The sequence below is a fragment of the Camponotus floridanus genome, unplaced genomic scaffold (genome assembly GCF_003227725.1).
Source record: "Camponotus floridanus strain SB8 unplaced genomic scaffold, Cflo_v7.5 scaffold3, whole genome shotgun sequence".
Taxonomy (NCBI): domain Eukaryota; kingdom Metazoa; phylum Arthropoda; class Insecta; order Hymenoptera; family Formicidae; genus Camponotus; species Camponotus floridanus.
Window position 1 is genome coordinate 1769573 of NW_020229436.1, and position 21700 is coordinate 1791272.

At 33.8% G+C, this 21700-nt stretch overlaps 1 protein-coding gene across 1 annotated transcript; it reads left to right on the forward strand.

Annotated features, from left to right (window-relative positions):
* The first annotated feature begins 6750 nt into the window (after positions 1-6750).
* Positions 6751-17182, forward strand: LOC105252126 (high-affinity choline transporter 1). Its single transcript, XM_011259377.3, has 7 exons — positions 6751-7093; positions 8249-8593; positions 9829-10199; positions 11655-11959; positions 13342-13621; positions 15189-15406; positions 16186-17182. The coding sequence occupies exons 3-7, from the start codon at positions 9926-9928 to the stop codon at positions 16906-16908; spliced, it is 1800 nt and encodes a 599-aa protein (XP_011257679.2). The 5' UTR covers positions 6751-7093; positions 8249-8593; positions 9829-9925; the 3' UTR covers positions 16909-17182.
* Positions 17183-21700: the final 4518 nt, after the last annotated feature.

Consider the following 21700-nt stretch of genomic DNA (forward strand, 5'->3'; position numbering starts at 1 on the left):
TTTAATGAAATTCTTAATGAAAATTGTTTTTTTGCATATTATGATTTAAGTCGCTAATTTATATTCTAAAATTTTAGTTACAAAAAACAAATTTAAAAAATCTATATCTTCTGACAAACTTTCTGTTGAGAAAGTAAAATTTTAAATTGTACAGTGAATCAAAGAATTTAATTTTTAACATAAGTGAAGATAATGCAAGTGTTAAAATTATTTTTATAATTGAATTAAATTTATCATTATATGTACTTTGTCATTATAAATATGCTAGACATTTTACAATGTGATTATTACAAGATTGATATTTATTATAAATAACTTGTTTAATTAAATTAACAATAAATTTGATTAATATTGTTATATTAATCAAATTATAATGAATTAACATCACATTTACATTATCACCTTGTTCTCTTGAATTTTTTCACTTGCTAATAGATGGCACCATCGATACAAACTTGTGAAACGATATCAAATTTTCTTTCACGCAATTTAAAAAATAATAATATCTGATACGGAAAGTTTCTAAATATATTCTTAAATATTTCTTGGAATTTTGTATTATTACGAATTTTGTATTATTCATATTATTACAATTAATTAAACAATAATATTTTTAATTAAATAACAAATAGTTTAAATATTTTTTAATTTTTGTCTTTAATTAATATTTAAATCGATCTACGTTTAATTTATAATGATAGTTTAATTATTGCTGATTCTTTTAATTAGATTTCTATTTACACAAATTGAATAAAAATCAAGTTTAGAATATTTTTATGTATATATATCATGTCACCTATGGCATATTTGTAAATAAAGTGAAATTAAAACGAATGTTAATATAGTAAGTACGTTTGCATTTTAAATAACAAATCTATTTTGAAGAATAGTTACATTCTAGATGATAGAAATTGTCGAGCGAAGCACGTGCATTAACTCTATCAGCACGTACGCATTTCGCTGGCAAAGAATAATTTAGGCAGATAGAAAGTTTTAAGTTTACCTCATGCTACGCGCTTTTTATCAGAGATTAGAATACCGAGAAAAAATAAAACGCTTTAACGTTTCATTGAATAAAAAAAAGAACTTGTATCTATATATTCATATCGGAAATAAAATACTCTTTATATCATTAATTGTCATCTAAAACATAAAAAAATGCTTGATTGCAGAAAACGAGAAAATGAAGTACATCGCATCGCTTTGCCTAATTATCGCTTCTATCGTCGCTGGATCGTCACCGTTTCCATTATCCGATGATACCTTGTCTCCTCAGTGCCAAACTCCAGAGTGTCCGGCTATAAGAATTAAGGACGGTGCACCGATTATTTTGCCCTATCCCTTGGATTGTCTGCAATACATCATCTGCAAAGAATCCGGTCTTCGCATCGTCGCATGTTCAACAGATTTGATCTTTAATAAGGTAAGCGTCAAAAAGCCTTTTCTAAAATTATTTGAATCTAAAAGATGAAAGCTAGTTGATGGGAAGTATTTTACATGATACAAAAAATATAGAGAGAAAGAAAGAAGGATATATAAATGGAGGAAGAATATAAAATATGATTTTCATATTTTTTATATTTACAAAATTTTTACTTTTAAAACAAATTTACTTTTAAAATGTGCATTTGTTAAGTATATATTTATTAAATATTTTTATTTATCAAGTATATATTTATCAAGTATATTCATATATTTATAAAATATGTATCCAAAATGAAATTTCAGAATATACATGCCATGTTGTATTCATTCACGAATTTAGAGTCTCGCGAATAAATTATTATTTAAGAACGCGATATTTAAAAATAATTAATTTTAAAAATAATTTTATATAGTAAGATATATTGCGGAAATAAATGCCTCGTTAATCTTCAATTTTATCATTCTTCCATTTCGTTCCATCTAATGCAAATAATAATTTTGTAGTAGATTATACAATTTCACTTAATGGCGGAAATTATCATCGGTAACATGCATACTTATACGTCGCTCGTAATTTCCACATTAAAAATACATCTTTCACGATATATCGCGATCTTCACGGGTGCTTAAACGAACTTATGTAGTGCCGCACATCACGCAAAAACCCGCGCACTCCATCGATCCGACACCTCGAAGAATTTCCCGGGACGCGAGAGACAGATACAATTTCATTCATCTTCATCGACTTCTCGTGACGTAATGTCTCATTAGTTCCTCGTCTTCGTATGCTACATCGTATGCTATCTACAATACATATATCAGGTCTCATAAATATTATCTCTATTTGATTCTTCTTTTTCGAAACAACGTGATGTATAGATACTTATACATCGTTATGCCGAATGCTTGAAATTTGAATCTATTTAATCGTGAAAAAATGTTAATTTGCCTTTTTCTTAATTTTTTGATATAAAATAATCCAAATTTATTCTTTAATTTTTTTTTCGGAGAATTATTAATAATGATAATCATATTTAATAATGGAATTATATAATTACAATTTAATAAAACTCCGCGAAAATATTTAAAGCGATATCGTCGGATATTTTAATAACGTCGGATAATTTTTTTTAAATATATTTTTATAAATAAATTCGATCCATTAATTTTTAACATGACGTTCAAAATCGATTAATAGTAGTTCGATTTATCTCGTTCCGACGTTTTATTTCCAATTTATTATTATATTATATGCTATAAATAAAGTAACTTTTGCAGGATAGATAAATAATGATTCTCGTAAATTTTCGTGTCAATTCCCCCTAGAGAAAATTTATATAGTAATAACTACATCATTTGTGTGAGTAGTATTTGTGGTACTTGTGAAGATGATTATAATAGGATTATTGATAATCACTATCTACCATTTACTGAAAAACTTCATAGATAGTCTTAGTGGATATTTCGAATTAATTAATTATATCTTCTTCAATTATCCACATTTATTATTTAATCAATACTAATCATCATGTCAAAGAAATCCATTTTGATCATCGTCCATCTCATAAAATAATAATAATAAATAAAATACAAAGAAACTTTATTTCATTGTCTTTGTCACTAATTTTTAAAAGATTCATTTTTATCTATAGAAAATTTTTTAACATTTTTAATAGATACATATTCAATATACATATTTATAGACATATTCAAATTAGAACTGTTCCATTAATTAGGCATCAAACCCAGTGGAAAGCACAGTGATGTAATTCTGTACACGGAGTGTTGTACCGTAATAAAACGAGCGGTCGCGAATCGATCTTATCCCGGAACATGATATGCCGTTTGTGATCTACAAGTGCGTCACGTGTGGACCGAGAGTCGCGGCCTCGTATCACCCTTCGATAACCCCGATGGTGAAACACCCCCATTTCGTCATATCCAGTTACGAGCCGTACGGGTGGCGCACGTGCATATTGTCGTCCCCGGGTACTTCACCTGACACGTGACCGGGCGAGTTTCAATTCACCGGTTCTCCGCGGACGTCGGTGCTTGACTTCGTGACGAGTGAGGTCGACAGGGTCGTTTGAACTCGTCCCATCAGATCCATCGTTTTTAATTTGCCGCTTTTTATGCTCGCTCGCGAAAATCATTTCGAAGATAAGCAAAAGGAATTAATTATTTTGTGGATTCGTAAGATCCGCGGATTTTCTATATCGAAAATTTCTTTATTGGATTTTCCTCGATCCCTTATTTTATTCTTTTCGCAATTTTCTTGTTTGAACTAATATCTATTCTTTCAAGAGAATCTTGTTACTGATAAGTATAATCTTCATTTAACATTTTTCTATTTCAGAATACTGATATATGTGATACTCGATAAAATGTCAACTGTATACCTTGCTGACAAGGTTGAGTCAGTTTGAACATTTATTAAATATATTCATACTGTATAAATATTATACATATTCATACATATATGTGTGCTAAGAATCTTATATTACAAGTTGTTTTATATATAACTCATATTACATATTCATACATATATGTGTGCTAAGAATCTTATATTACAAGTTGTTTTATATATAATATTTTAAAAAGTACTTAATAGTATAAATAATATATCGTTAATATAAATATTCTAAATATAATATGATATAATATTACTTAATTTAATTTAATTTAATTTAATATACAAATATAAGAAAAATTGCTCATTTCAGCTATAAATTTCATAACGTAAATAAAAATCTTTCTCTCTCAATAAAATTATTAAGAGAAAAAGATTTTTATTTATGTTGTGAAATTTATAACTGAAATGAGCAATTTTTTTATATTTATGTATTTAAAATATAGTATGACGTGATTGGAAAATTGCGAATACAGTTTTTAATTTGTAAAAACAAATAGACGATTTTGATTATGGAAAACTAAAGAGAGAAAATTAACCAGAAAATTTGCCATTTCTATTTCCATATTCTCATAATTATCTATATTGTTTTATTTGTTAATAATTCATATTTTCCTGTGTTCTCTTTTCTTGACTTACTAATGGCCAGTATTCAGCCATTAATAAATTTTCATCGTTTTATCTTCCTCCTTTTGATGTCAGCATTTTAATACCATGATAGTCGCGCGTTAGTTTTGATTTTCACATGAAGCATATTAACAATTTCGAAATTTTACAATTTATTCAAAAGACACGTTACTTTTATATCTTGCAAAATTTAAATTTTTAAATATTTAAACTTCACAATTCACATAAGAATAAGATTTCTTTATGTTATAATTAAATCACTACACTTCCATTGAACTGTGTAATATTACAATGAAGAGGACGATAAAACAATAAAAATTAAAGATCTATTCTGAAAATTAATCGCGAAAATAAGTAATAATATAAAAAATTAAGTAACAAAGATATATTATATGTGCTTATAATATTTTACTATAATAATTATGTAAATTTTATTACATTAATTTTATTATAGCACATCTCTCTTTGATAGTAAGAATATAAGTTAAAGTTGCAGAGCTCACAGTTTTCACATTTGTCATTTCAAATAGTGAAAATCATTCGCGTAATTTATATAATTTTATATATTGATAAATTTATATTTTGCAGTTATTCGCAGAATCGTCTCTGCTGTAAAAATATATTCAAATCTCGACGTGCCCTTTTCTATATTTAGGTCCTATTTCATAATCCGATATGTGACATCTCACTAGAATATTTCATTTCTTTTTAAAATTTAATTTCCTTATCCTTGTTTCAATAAAATTCATAATTTTCATTTTAATAGAATTATTTTTTAAATAATCTGTCTAATAGTTTTATGAAAAACATATTAAATTTCCATTAATGGTTAATACCATTTGGTTAACTACAGTAGTGATTCTAATGTCGAACATATTTTTCGGAGTGATCGATTCGCCAGGTCGTGCGCCCCTCTATTGAAACGTTCTCCATTCGCACCCTCGTTTCATCCTCTATAAACTTCCACCTACGCGCTCGCGCATTCCGAGAATCCGAAATGTTACTGCAGACGTCAGTAGATATCCTAGATTTTTCAGGATATAACTCTATAATGAAGTTAAAGAGACGAGTTTCTGTCAGCGAGAATCTGTTAGAATATTTATAAGGATTTATAAGGATTTTTATTTATATTCAGATATTACATCTATCTCGAAGTTAAAATCGATAAAAGGAAAGTAAGCTTATTTTAAAAAATATATATGTATATGCATTACTTTTTCTTTGTTTTTAGAAAATATTTTTTCGCTTTTATAAATTAAATAAAAAAAATTACATCTAAAATTATTGAAGGATTTATAAAAGAATCTTTTGTTCGTGACATGTATAGTATAATTGTTTTTAATAGTAAGATACTTTTTATTATATTTTTTTGTATAACCTAGGACTATTGAAAATAAATTAATTTGTATTTTTTTTTTTAAATATCAATATTACTACTTCAATAGTACAGAAAATACATCACATTTATAATTTAATTTAGATTTTTAATTAGATTTGTAATTATATTGTTATCAAATTTTTTCGCAAACGGATTTTGTTTCCACCTAAATAAGTAGTTTAAAGAGTTTTTCATGTTCGATATCAAATTCTAAGTTTTTCATGTTCGATATCAAATTCTTCAATGGTATCAATGAATTTTTTACTATCGTGTAATGTTAGCTGTAGAGAAGAGCGACCATATCGGAAAACATCTCATAACGCTTTAAGAAAATCGCCGGCTTGATCGGGTCCGCTCGATTCTTCGCGACGAGGATCAACCCACGCATATGTGGCGTTCGCCAGGAAATAACGCGTCCCGAAAAGAGCGACATTAGCACCGGCTTTTCATCTCCTGAACGAACTCGTTGTTCACTTTCCTCCCCCGAATTTCCGCTCATCCGTTCGCCGGACGAAAGGGTGAGAGGGCAACGGAAAAGAGGGGGCGATCTTGGTCGCGGGGAGCATCGCGACGGGGGCGCAGACTCGCGACAGCCAACTTGGGGTAGTCCACGCCCCCCGCTTCGCCCCCGGCGGGGGCGTCGAGTTCGCGGAGAAACGAAGGAAGGATAAATGGGGGTTGGCAAGGGGTGAACGGGTGACGAGCGCGGCGGGACGCGAGGGGGTGGCCTCGGGCCAGCGGGGGATAGCGGGGTGACGCCGGGCGCTGCGCACCCCCGCGCGACGCCGCTTTGTGACGTCACGGGGATTGAATCAATATCACACCACCAGTGCCCTCCCTCTGTCGTTGACGACGGTCCTCGCGCGAAACGGCAGACGGTCGACTGCCTCAGTACGAGGTAGCCTCCGCGACTGCTCGGGACGACGACGTACACGGCAGCGTCGTTCCGATCACGACGACGACGACGACGACGACGACGGTGGCGGCGACGGCGAGAATCACGATCACGGTTACGAGAACGACACGCCGATCCGTTCGATATCCAGCGCATCCCCTTCGGGACTGATAATTCTGTGCTTTCTGTCACGTAAAGCCGACTCTGCACCCCGTCTTCGTTGCCGGTCTCCTTACCTTGACTTGATCACTTGCGCCAACAACTGGTCCCACGTACTATGAGGTAGTCGCGGTTGCTACTTCTTGGATTCCTGAAGGATTTGGGAGAGCTGCTCAGCAAAGTCGCGAGGAACTTGCTCGTAAGTCATGTTGTAGTATCTCATTGATAGAGGGGATTTTTCAGTTAAGTGAATTGGAATTGTTACTCTGAAGCAAGATTGATAAAAAATATTAACAATCGTTTAATTGTATCATTTTATTTTGTATAAAAGTTGCCATACAGTTCGTTACAATTGTAATTATGCAAAACAATTTCGTTTTAATCAAAGCTATAACGCTATAAAGTAATTATCGACCAGCATTAGATTACAACTATAGCTGTGCAAAACAATTTCATTTTGATACGCTATAATGTTATAAAGTGGTTATCGATCAGTTTTAGAATACATACTGATACTAAAATAATATAAATCCACAAATAAAAATCAAAGTATGTATTCTTGCAGATGTAAAAATATGTGACTAGAGCACTTGTGGAACTCTCTCTCTCTCTATAACTCTATTTCTATGTCTTATATACTCTATATAATTTTATCAAATTCTCAATTTTTCTTACAATACATTTTCTTACAATATACTTTCTAACAATCTTACATTAATAATTAAATTTTAAACACTAAATTATAAACATTTGCAAACTAATTATGTGATCGATTAATTTTAACTTTTATTATCTAATCATTTGCCTATTTCTAGAATAAGGTGAATAATTTGCCTATTTCTATAATCAATCCTAAAATATATAAAAAGAAAAAGGATCAAAAAATTTAAATTTAAATTTTTTTTTATTTTGTTAAAATAAATTTAAAAATATTATTTTATTAAGAGAAAAGAAAATTTTATTAAATGTGTCATGGAAAGTATATATTATAAAATCTTGAAAATTTGGCGTTTATATATTATATTATAATAATAAAATTAACTGCAATCTGTGAAATGTTGTACCCGAAAATTTTTTGACATATTTCTGTAATCAGTAATATCAATATTTTTTTTCCAATGTGCGCATTACATTAATATAAACAGCAAGTTTCTAAGAATATAAGTTTCATAGCTGATTAAAAGATACTTGACGGTGAAAACAATTTCTTCGATTTAATATTAATTTCGATCTTGATGCACGTCGCTTTAAATGTAATATTATGTGAAACTCTTTACCTCAAGTCTTTTCTTGTTCTAATTTTTCATTCTTTTGTTATCGAATATCCATAATAACGTAATCTTTGTTTTTCCAGGTGAAGGACCGTGCTGATCCCCGTGATCGGTGCCGGTGCCGTGGGTGCAGGTGGAAGACGAGAGGGGAGGGTGGAAACGAAGAAACCAGGCAGACAGGGAAGCAGCGGGCTCGGTGAGTTGGGTGAAAATCGATGGCCATCAGCGCCCATGGGCGGCCTCGCGTTTAGGACAAGGAATAGCCCCTCCCAGAAGACCTCGCTCCGGTGGGGTGACTGCTGCCCCCCAAACCCCAACCCAGCGTCGTCGTCGGCCGCCTGGAAGCACCGTCATCAGGACATGCCACCGGTGCCCGTGTGAGGCTGCCCCCCGCTGTTGCGTGATTGTACCTCGCGGGGATTTCAAAGGTACATTCTTACCCCATCTAGTCGCGGATGATCACTCGCGCGACACATCGATTTACTTTTCGCCGATTAAAAATTCCTTGGCCATAAGTTCGTGAAACATTGAATAATATATTGGAAACTTTGGTCTTCTTCTTGTTCCTGAAGAAGGAGTCTGTTTGTCTTGTAAAAAAAATTCTTGGCTATAGAAGTACACCGATATTTTACAAACTAAGTCTCTTCCTTTTTTTGACATTTCAAACTTTCATTCGTTGAGGAAATAGAATTTTTATTATAATTTAATAAAAAACTATTTTTATTTCTATCGATGTCGCAGCACAGTTCAAAGAATTCAATATCATGTTTCAACCCTTATACTTATTTTATAACACAAATATTTCATATGTTCTTTGTGTAAATTAAAAGAAAATTTCTTTAATTTTTTTAAAGAAAAGGGTTGTAATTTTTTCTATTCTACGTTTCTGCGTAAATGCGTATCTGTATTCAATCAAAGTTGTGTCTTTTTGAAGCCGAGCTGCGCGACGCCTCGGGTAGACCGCGCCTAACAGGATTAGAGGGTGAACTCGCTCGAGCGATTTAAATGCCCCTCGGGTAGAAACATAATATTTGCGCTTAGCTGCACTTGTTGGGCGCGAGCGTGACGGCCACAGTGTTAATCAAGCAGAAGACTTTAATACTCTCTACGCGAAATTGATAAGTTCTTTGTAAAAGCCGCTGAAGCTTTTGCATCCGCGATAATATTAACCGTGATCGGCTGCTAGCGAACAAAGAAAGAGAATCCGTTTGTCTATATTTTTTGTTATGCTTTAACAGTCAAGAATGCAATACACTATGAACAAAGCGCCTGTTAAAAGGTCAATTCTTATTAAGCGAGTTTGCAAAGAGCAAGTTTGCGCGATTAAATTATAAAATATCACAAGTTAATAGATGAAATTCATTTAGTGATTGATTTACTATTAAAGTAATTTTTAGAAAGAAAAGAGTATATAATTTTTGCTTTCACGATATCTTTTTTGACTTGTCATAGTCTTTTCAATAATATTTTTTAATTATTAATATTCATATTTTCCAAGCGCGTTATGTATTATATTTTTTTATATTTTATCGATACTACATTCTTGTTTTGAAAGAGTTTATCTATAATAAGATAAGAATTGAAATGTTGCGAAATTTTCTCGAAATCTTTTTCGCCAGAAAATTTCGAGAGCAATAATTTTTCTAAAATTGTATGAATTCAGATATCCGGACGATCCTAAAGCGGATCAACCGCCGAACTTTTCGGACCTACGTCTCCGTCAGCTCGAGCTCGCGCCGGTGGACCTCTACTCCCCGAAGATGATTAACATTGCCGGGGTGGTTTCGATCGTTCTATTCTATCTGTTGATCCTGGGTGTGGGAATATGGGCGGCCAGGAAAAAGGAAGCGGGCAACGACTCCGAGGAGGAGGTTATGCTAGCCGGTCGTTCGATCGGGCTCTTCGTCGGGATATTCACGATGACGGCGACCTGGGTTGGTGGTGGTTACATCAACGGCACCGCCGAGGCAATTTACACGAAGGGCCTAATTTGGTGTCAGGCGCCCTTTGGATATGCCCTCAGTCTCGTTTTCGGTGAGTTTAAAACGCGTTTGGCGTTGTATTACTTATTTGTTACATTCGGGTATACATTGATCTTTAACTTCTTGACATACGATATATCCGGTACATCTAGTTACAAAAGATAGTAATTTATATGCTATTATAGCATTCTTTAAATTTTTATGTGAGAAAATTATGCGAATATTTAGTAAAAAAAATAAATTACCTTATGTTTTTCTCTATAAATTGGGTACTCGAGAAATAAAAAAGTTGCAATTTAAAGACAACAAAAAATGTATATTAATTTACACATTTTCCTCAAATTAATTATAATTTCCTTGATGTACAAATTCTGTTTTGATAACGTATATCAAAGTTGGAAAACTTGTATAAAAATATTAATAATAGTATCGGTACAGTGTAGAAACGCAGTTGAAACTTTTTTTTACGATATGTTGTATAAACTCTTAATCAGCCGGGTGGAATTTACAATCGCAAACTCGCAAAGACCGAAAGAACGATCGAGAGAGATTGTCGATCGATGGCATAGCTTTCTTTATACGACAGAAATGCTTATGGTCAAGCGTCACGAGTTACGACAATAGAATTCTTGTAATATAACAGACAGCTGAAGTCAACGAAGTGTTTGCTATCGACACTCTTGCACATATAAAGGCGGTAACTTTGTTACCAATGTCTCGCTCGCAGCGGAACGACCTCGACAAAGAATAAACGCGACTATAAGTCGTTCATTGAAAGCGTAGTTCGCCGTATTTATATCTATGAATGATCGTCAAGTAAAATTATATTGATGAAAAAAATTTATGAGTAAATTTTTTCAAAGTACTAAGTCCCCAGTTTTTTCGAAATCTCGTCTGCTAAATTTTTGTCTATTTTTTTCAATTTTTATGGAGCCAAGAAAATTGGAAAATATATTTTTTGTTACTTTGAATAATATATTAAATTTAATTTTTCTATTCGACACATTCTTTCGCGTAAAAATTAATTAGAAAGCACACAATAATTTAAATTATTACAAGACAATTAAAAAGAATTGTCAACAGAATCAAGCATTTGCAATATAATTTAACAAACTATCTTTTATTATTTAGAAAGCAGAACATTTCTTCGTATAAATCTATAAAGAAAAAATTGAATTTATACGCGAAATTCATAGTCTTTATTATTAAAAATAAATTACTTCATATACATATCGATACAATTGTTAAAAAATGTTTAAAAAAGTATTTAAAACATTAATAAAATAAAGAAAAAAAAATACTTAGTAAAATTCAAATATTCTTTTCGAACGATAGTCGTCCATCAAAAAATCTTTAATTAGAATATAAACAATCATTATAGAATTTTATTTTTTTATAATAAAAAATTTTAGAGATGTATCTTCGTAAGAACTTCCTCCTGTATCTAATAAACTAATCGCAATTATTTTAGTGATTCGTTCACAATTTTTGACAATTCTTTGTTCAGGTGGTATTTTCTTCGCGAACAAGATGCGACAGCAGGGGTACGTCACGATGTTGGATCCGCTTCAAGACGCGTTCGGGGAGCGGATGGGCGGCCTCCTCTTTCTACCTGCCCTTTGCGGCGAGGTCTTCTGGGCGGCGGGCATCCTCGCGGCCCTTGGCGCAACGTTAGCGGTCATCATCGACATGGACCAAGGCACCTCCGTCATTCTGAGTGCTTGCATCGCGGTTTTCTACACCCTCTTCGGCGGTCTCTACTCCGTCGCTTACACCGACGTCATTCAGCTCTTTTGCATATTCATCGGTCTGGTAAGTGATTGCAATCGTAATTGTTACATAAATGTATAACTTGACATCACGATCTCTCGACATATTTATTTTAATTGTTTTATTAATATGTTTTTTAAACAACTTTGGGGCAATTATTTAAATATACATGAAAGAGAGAGAGAGAGAGAGAGAGAGAGAGAGAGAGAGAGAAAGAGAGAGAGAGAAGTAAACTTTATTTAAAATTATACTAAAAATAGAATCATATTCTGTTATATTATTAAACTTGATTGCATGTTTCTTTTTGCATTTCAAATAGAGCGAAACTCTGATAAATCTATCTGTAGTTTGTTTGATCTCGTGCAATGGACACGGTCGGACGAGTCTCCGGTACAATACGAGCTGATCGATATCGTGGCCCCGCTATTGCGGGCGTTTATATTACCAAATTTATACTCGGTGACGTACAAGCGGTGACCCACTTACTTTACCGTTAAGAATACTATCGAGCCATTATTTCTGCGAGACTCTGTTGGGGAGATTTCTGTTACTGCGAACTTTAAAATTCAAAAATCTTATCATTTTAAATTCGTCAATCGTAATTAACAATTGAATTGTAAGAAGAAAAATGGATGTTCCTTGTTAAATTTATAAGATACTGCTTAAATTAATTAACGAAGATTAAATTTAATTTAATGAATTTTCAAGTATTAAAGAATATAATTCTAATCTGCATTTTCAAATTATAAAAATTTATTTTTAGCTTATAAAATTATTAACTTATTTTATACGTTTACGATATTTTCGTTTTGAACTTCGTAACTTTTCTTCCTGAATGCAAACTCGTCCCCCCATCACAAGGCCATCATTCATTAACTGTGATTAATCGCGATAATATCAGGGCTTTCAAAGATAATCGCAGTACCGAAATAGATGCTCTCTCTATCTAGAAAAAGAATCGGAATAGCTTGCATTACCAATTTAGAGCTTTATATTTTTTATTAAAATCATATGTGAATGAACTTTTAAGTAAGTTTTATTTTTATTAATATGATTATTTTCTCTAATTGTATTAATAAAAAAATTTAATGTAAAATAAATGTTATTTTATGATATTTTTATACATAGAAATAGATAGATTTATTAATGAGTACTCGTTTATTTTTTACAATAATTTTAATCATTGTGGAGCAAATAATTTCATTTTACTTTATATTAAAATAGCATAGTAAATACCGTAAATATATTTTATTAAAAAATTAATTTCATATTTTTTATATATATAAGATTAATTTTACAAAAGATAAATTACTAATCATGATATTGAGTAATTGAAAATATCAAGAATATCAGTATAAATGTCAATTCATATACAATGTATGCAATTTTGTAAAAGACAGCGTTGTAATGCTTTCTGTTGACAGTGGATGTGCATCCCGTTCGCTTGGACAAATCCGAAGGTAGAGTCCCTTAGTTCCATGGACGTTGATTGGATCGGCAAAGTACAACCCGAAGAGTATTGGTTTTATTTGGATTATGGTTTACTTTTGATATTCGGTGGTATACCTTGGCAAGTGTACTTCCAACGCGTCCTCTCCTCGAAAACTGCGGGGAGAGCTCAAATATTGAGTTACGTCGCCGCTGCAGGCTGCATCCTCATGGCCATTCCTCCCGTTCTCATTGGAGCGATTGCCAAAGCAACTCGTGAGTACTATACATTTAATTATCAATTAATTAATTGAGGTAGACTGAGGTAGACTGATCAACTTGTCATATCGCAATTTTTCTTTGTAGAAGATGTTTTTGCCGCGTCATATTTCTTCTTCAAATTTATTTAAATTTTATTTTAGACATTTTCATTAGATCTTTTTTTAGACGTTTATCGTTTTTAGAAGCGATATCTAATTCTCTCTATTTTATATATTATTTTTCATATAAATGTTATTACATTGAAATGGAATAAATATAAGCAGAATATTTAAATGAATATTGAAGTAAAATGCGCTGATAAATTTGATAAAGCAATGTTTTTTTTAATTTCTTTGCGATGAAGAAAGATATTTTAACTCTGCGGAGAAAGGAAATGTCGGTTAGGTCCGGCGATGAGAACGAGCCCCCCTCCCCCAATTTAAGTATATATTAATAATAAAACGAGGCGTCTTTCGTTTCGTCCTCTCCACCCCCGAGATCGTCACCGTCTCGTTCGAGGGTGCAGTAACGCGTCCCCTTGACGAGCCTCCCATCCTCCGGTACGAGAGGATCGAATTAGAGAAACCCGGCTTGCTCGTCGTCCCACGTTCTCCTCTTCGCATTCGAAGGCTACTTGACATTTGGTGGCGCGACAAGGAGAGAGCTGCTGGTATTTACAAGCGGCGCGATAGGGAGCGAGGAGGGGTTAGAAATGGTCGCGAAGGGGCGCGGACGGTCGAGGGGTGTTCCGGATGCCCTGCAGCGTGTACAATAGCGTGGGACTTTGCCATGTGGCGTTGCCTTCACGAGGGCGAGGGTCGTAATGCGACTCGGGTGCCCGCTACAACGCAAACGCGCGACCAGGTCGCCGGAACTAATTCGGTATCCTGCATTGGTATGTTGCGGAAGGATCACAGGCTGGAGAAAAAGAAAGAGAAACATATATATATATATATATATATATATATATATATATATATATGTAGAGACAGAGAGAGAGGGAGCTGAATTACGCAATCATGGGTGTGATATTAAACAAAAAAATATAGAAAACAAATAAATCAAAATAATGGGTGTGTCACTAAACTTATTACATTTGTCTCAAGTATTATGAAGTATTATAGGGAATATTATTCTTTAGAGTATTATTTTAGTTACATATGTTAGTTATAGCTGATATTTATATCAAATGCAATTTTTTATTGATATGTGGAAGGATGTTAAATGGATAAAAAAAAATAAAAATATAAATTATGCTCGTAAAAGCGAGACCGAATAGAAAATACTAATAAGTGAGACAAACAATAATAGATATTGAATTTAACAAAACTTCTCCAAAAGCGAAATATTACTTAAAAGATTATTATTTTATTTTTTTATTTATGTTAATTATTAAATATTAAATATTATAAATATTAAATATAATTAAATTTTTATTTTCTAAGTATCTTTATGATATTCGATATTTATAAAAATTACTTTAATTTGTTCTTTATTGAAAAAAATTGTGTAGAGAATAGAAGATATCCGTAGCTTGAATTTTTGCAGGTCTGTCGTCAGAAATGCAATTTTTGTGTTACAGCTTGGAACGAGACGGAATACACTGGTCCTTATCCTTTCACGGAGGCGGAAACCAGCATGATTCTGCCGTTGGTCCTGCAACATCTGACACCGAACTTCGTTTCCTTCTTCGGATTAGGAGCGGTATCGGCGGCGGTGATGTCTTCTGCGGACAGCAGCATCCTCTCTGCTAGTTCGATGTTTGCTAGAAACGTTTACAAATTGATCTTCCGTCAGCGGGTAAGTTTTTCTGCCATTATCTCGCTCGTCATTTTTTCTCATATATACTTCATCTTGCTTGCATTTATGCACATGGCGAAACCTCTTGACACAAGTATGTCACACATGTCGAAGCATATTTTTAACGCGTATAAGACGAGCTTTTATAACGAGCTGTGTATAAAACAAGATGAGCTTTCATAACAAGCCTCTAGTACGCAAAGTCTTCATGTTGTCATGAATATTTTGAAACTTAATTCTTGATAACTTTGTTCTCGTCTTTTTTTCTTTTTTAATTTTTTAAAAAATATCAATATTTATACAATTTAATTTTTTTTATTAACCTTTGATAAAGAAATATTTTCTTGTATAAATTATTTTTATGTAAAGTCAAGTAGATTTTTCTCAAAGTTGGAATATTTCTTTATCAATTATAAAAACATAATTTTTCGTATATTTCTAATTTTTTCTCTATAGGAACAAATTGCTGCATATATTGTATTATTCTGATTTACATATTACATATATTTGAATTGCATGAGTTGCACATTTAAATATTACGTTTTGCTCTCTATTGCATTGGTTTTTATTTACAATATGTTGGTTTTTATTTACAATATGTTACGCGAGCGTAGAATCGATTTCTCACGATTAAACAATTGTCATCATATCGATGAAATCTAATGCACGACACAAAAAGTGTATTTGTGACGAATTTCGCGGAATGTTGTCTCCATTATTCGTTTATCTCCGGTGACGCAACGATACTGACCCACCTGGGTCCGCGACCTCCTGTGCAGGCGTCGGAGATGGAGATCATCTGGGTGATGCGGGCGGGGATTGGCGTGGTCGGTGTGTTGAGCACCGTGATGGCACTCACGATACCGTCGATCTACGGCCTCTGGTCGATGTGCTCGGACCTGGTCTACGTGATCCTGTTCCCGCAGCTGCTGATGGTGGTGCATTTCAAGGACTACTGCAACACCTACGGCAGCCTGTCAGCGTATATAATCGCCTTCCTGGTGCGCATCAGCGGCGGCGAGCCGATGATGGGTCTGCCGGCGCTGATTCACTATCCGGGATACGACGAGGAGTCGCAGACGCAGATGTTCCCGTTCAGAACGTTGGCGATGCTGCTGTCGCTGATCACTCTGGTGGGTGTGTCGTATGGCACGCAGGTCGCCTTCCTGACCGGTCGACTCGCGCCGGGCTACGACGTCTTTAGGTGCGTAGTGAACATTCCGGAAGACGTCGAGCGGGTGGGCCCGGACCCGGCCGAGGGCGAGCAAATGGCGGTCCTAGCTGCGGGCGTCGGCAGGCTCTACGGCAGCAAGGACGAATCGAACGGCCGAGTGAATCCTGCGCTCGAGCCGGACTACGACATGGAGCCGGGATGTACGATGGTCGGCGGTGCCCCGGACGGCGTCGTCGGCGGCGGCGGTGGCGGCGGCACCGGGGGTCACCTGGTGCCGCACGTGCCTGGTGGTGCGTCTCGACAGCCGCAATCCAGCACCGCGTTCTAAGTCCTGGTTCCGTGATCGGATGCTGTGACCAACAATAAGTGCGGCGGTGCGGGTCTCTGTCTTTCGTTCCTCTTCCCCTCAGCTTCCCTTTCCAATTGTCTCCTCTTCTTCTATTTTCATTCACAAAGTTTCGTTTTGGTTTCCTTCGAACTCTGTTTTCTTATTAGACTCTTTTCGGTGATTTTTAGGTTGAAACTGATTAGTTACTTAGGAGTTTTCTCGATAAGATTCTGACGAGTGCAATCGGAGATTGCTTTTGTGTCGAAAAGTTTTATTATCCTCCTTCGAGGATTTTATTTCGATAAGTAAAATATATATATTATTTTTAAAATTTTTTAAAATATTTTATTTGCAAAGTTATTTATTTGCTAAAGATATTTATTATTCGACCTAGAAATTACGTAGTAATTTTTAAAATACTTTATTAAAATACTTTATTAAGATATTTATTTATTTACCGAATAATTATTCTATCTGAAAGAAATTGCTCTCGCTGGGAGCTGGGAGAATTCTCTTCTAAGAATTAATATTAGAACATCCAATTTATTTCCTTTACATATTGAAACGTAATTTATTGACGTGACACATAATCATATATCTAACTAACATTGCTTTCTCCGATAACCTGTCTCCGAGGGTTACGAATATAATTATCACGATTCCGTTAGATGATCGAAATCACCAGTGTGACATAAATTGCCCGTCGTAGGGTCGTTCCAGTGTTAATGAATTTTCGGACTTTCCAGTCAGTTATGCAATCTTATGGCGTTTTATTTAATACATACGCATATATACTTTTGCTTTTCCTTTTCCTACCCACCCTGTACGACCACGGAGCTCCGAGATGAGCCAACAATGCGGTGGCCTGCGGTAAGTTCGACACGAAGTTTCTTTCGTTCTCGCGCACGCGTGTGTGTGCTGTACGTATGAATATGTGCGTGTGTTTGCGAGTGTATGGGGTGCGTATGGGGCTGCGTGTTTGCGTTTGAGTGTATGTTTGCACGCTGCTGGTGCCCGTGTAACGATCTGTACCTGCCCGCGTTCCCTCGCGTTCGTGTTTCCCGTCGCCGCTCAAACGATCCGAGAGAAGGAGAGATAGAAACAAAAGCAAAGAGATGAAGGTGGATAGGAATAAAGGTAGGGTGACCGGAAAAATACGTGCGAGTGACAAGGGGATAAGCGTAGCGTTTCCGAACCGGAAGTCGGAGCTTCGGGCGTACTCGTGTCGGGCGTCCCTACCCCGCACCGCCAATTAGGCCTAGATTTCCTTGTTTTCTTTTTGGAGAAGTATATATATAATAGGTATATATAAACAGATAATATATACACACAAAGATATATATATATATATATTTAGAGTTTAACGAAAACCTGCTTGAAAGTGTCTCGCGAAACGATAAGCGATTTGCCTGATCCGAGAAAATCGCGAGAATCGCGAGGGTTTCCCATTGAAGCTGGATCGATCGCGCGGTTGCTTTGTTAGAAATGAATTAAACCGAACGGCCAACGATGTTTGTATAGAATTATATACGTGTAAACGTATATCGCGTACTTTCTCTCGATTTTGCGCACGAACGAGAAGGAGAATTCATCATTAAAAGCGAGGTCAACCGCAATCTCTGACCCCTGAAGATAATGCAACTTCAATCTTCGTCTTAATATGAAAAAAAAATTTTAATAGGATTGAAACTTGAAGTAATCGAAGTGTTTAGAAGTTATGAAGTAAAATGTCGAGAAAGAGTATGCAATGTGTGTGTTTGATATCTCTCATATTTTTACTTCGCGCGTTTCGTGCTAAATACATCTGATTCTTATCTTTAATCTTATCTTTAATTTAAGAAAATAGGATCAGAAAATGATTTTAAAGAGAAACGTGAAATAATCGAACAGATACATTTAGCACCACAAACGTACGGTAAAAATATGATTCGGAGCCCATGATTAATAATTATCGGCAATTATCATTTTATTTTTAGTGTGTCGTATTTTTATTGTGTCAAAACTTGGCAGTAATTATTATAAAGAAAATAATTTAGTATCAATGCACAGTAAAAAAATAAAATGTTAATTGTAACATTTTTCACATGTCCCAGAAAATTTATTGACAAACTAAAAATATTAAAAATGTTAAATAACTGACACAATACTTTACATTTATTCTTGTGATTTCAAGTGTAATGTAAAAATAACATACAAATTAATTAAAAATTACATGAAAAAATAGTTACAATAACTTATAAAAAATGTTGAAGATATTAACACATAATAGTAATTATTTTAACTTAAATTATTTGTAATAGAAACATTTAATTTTAGTAAATTTGATTATTTTTGTATCAAAGTAGTCAAAGTTCAAGATTATTTGAAGATTCACTTTAACTTTTCTTAGAATATTAAACTGACTTTGAGACATGTTGTTTACATGATTGTTTAAAATGATTATATTAAAAATACTCAAAATAATATATTCCATTTCTAAGAGACATGTGCAAAGTGTTAAGTTGACATAAATATAACACATGAAAACGTTATAAAAAAATAATAACATATAGGTTGTATGTTAATTTTACATTTTACTATCTGATTAAAACGTGGTAACACAAAAAAATTTTATAATAACATATAGACACACAATTTTTTAATGTGTTTATAACGATGAAATTATTTTATTATTTTTTTTGGAATTATTTCCTACGACAATGTTTTTCATAGATATTTCTTTTCTCGTTACGAAGATTCAACAATATTCTGGATACTCTTTGTCATATTGGCGATAAATATTATTCAACCGGCGCTCCTTCAAGGTGTGTTAGAAAGAAACTCCATCCATCCAGTATGCCATCCTATCGCGTCTCTCACTACAATTAGTTCGCGCTATAATTAGTTAATGTACGTTGTAATGTCGGCTATCCGTCGGTGTTAGGAGAAGAGCTAAACGAAGCTTTTGTACTTGCAATCGATCGTTCTTCCTTCGCTTCGTCCAGTCGAACACACAAGACACGCACACATACACATACACACACAGACACACATATCCATTTACGTGCTAGAGTAACAGAAATACATATGTAAATACATTGTTAGAACCGGGTGGCATCGGAGGATGATTTAGTTGAAAAATGACCGCTCATCGTAGGAAGTCAGGTTCCTCGCGATCTTATTATGCCGATCATGCTTTAAAAAAACGATTATGCAGATTTATTGCATAATTTTGATATTTTTATGGCTGTTATAAAATATGATATGATATTGATATGAAAAATCAGTATCAAGAAATATTTTATAAAAAATTAGTTCTAGGACTTTAGATTAATTCTAGAATTCTTGATTAATCGTGGAATCTAACTTCAGTTTTTAATAGATGTATTGAAATTTTTTCATATTAAGCTATTAATTTTTATATTAAGTTATTGAATTTTGTATCGAAATTCTTTCAGCGGTTAATAGTTTGCGTATTTAATTATTTAGAATATTTTTTTGGTATTATAATATCATAATATTTTTGCATTAAACGCGACTTGCGAAATCTTATCAGGCAGATCGCTCGTAGCGCAGATCCGTTGTGTTTATCATATAGTATATAACATAAATGTATGATGTAATCATGAGCAGTAAATGCAGTAAAGAGAGATGGGTGACTTAGCGAATAAAATGAGAAAACAAAGTTTTAGAGACCACTCTGTCTCTCTATCTCTATTTATATGTATACATACACAAATGTATACGTACACGTTATGCATACATGAGAAGACTAAAGAATCCATAGGTGTTAATATCGCAGGTACGAGTTATCGCCGTCATTGTTAATTTTGAGGATCCGTTTGTTACGTCGTTCATATATATATGAATATATATATTATAGCGCCGTTTTCGAATATGCTACACAATATACGCGCATGAATTGCCTAGAAAAGATATAGAATATTACGCTCGTTATACCTGATTGCTCATGTATTATATCATTATTTAACGCCAAAGAATGAGGACGCCGCGTTTCGAGACTGATATCAAGAGGCGGAGGTTTAAAAATTTTCGAGGAAAGGGATATAATTGAGGAGGGAATTAAAAAGAAAAATATATGGATGTATCAATTAATTAAAAGAAAATTAAAATATTTCCGAAAGTCGTTGCAGAAAATTGTAACGGAAGCGCTTAAGTTTTGTACAGATCCGCCTCTGTGATTTTCGTTACATGCGACTTTTCGATTTTGCAACATTACAAGCGTATTCACGGTTGCTTTTCGAAACGCGACGTTGCGTGTAATGAAAATGAGATGAGATACTTTAGATAATTTCGTAGTTAGTAGAACAGTTTTGTATAATCTTAGTTCCTACTCACCCGATGAATTGTGATAAGAGCGTCTCTGACTTGATAATTTTGCGCATGTAACGCGGTTAAGTTAAAATCGTATCGTTTAATCATTTTTCTTCTCACATCGTCGCGTGAATAACGATAAAGTCATCATGCTTACAAATCTTTAGTTACCATTTTTCCAGACAAAATGCATAGCTATATCGGTTGTTTTTACTATAGAACAGTGTGTGTGAGTCGAGTATATTTTTCTAATTTGCAAAGACATGTTTTTATTCTCTCGTTCGATCGGAATTGCTCGCTTGTTAAATTAATAAGGCTCACATAAGACTATAACTTGCCTCCGTATTAAAATTTTTGAATGTGCAAGATTATTACTTCATAGACAAGTAATAGCTGAAAATATGGAATCTCTTATATGTTTGAAACGAAAGAATTTTAATATCAATACTATTAAATGATATTAGATATGGAGGCGCTT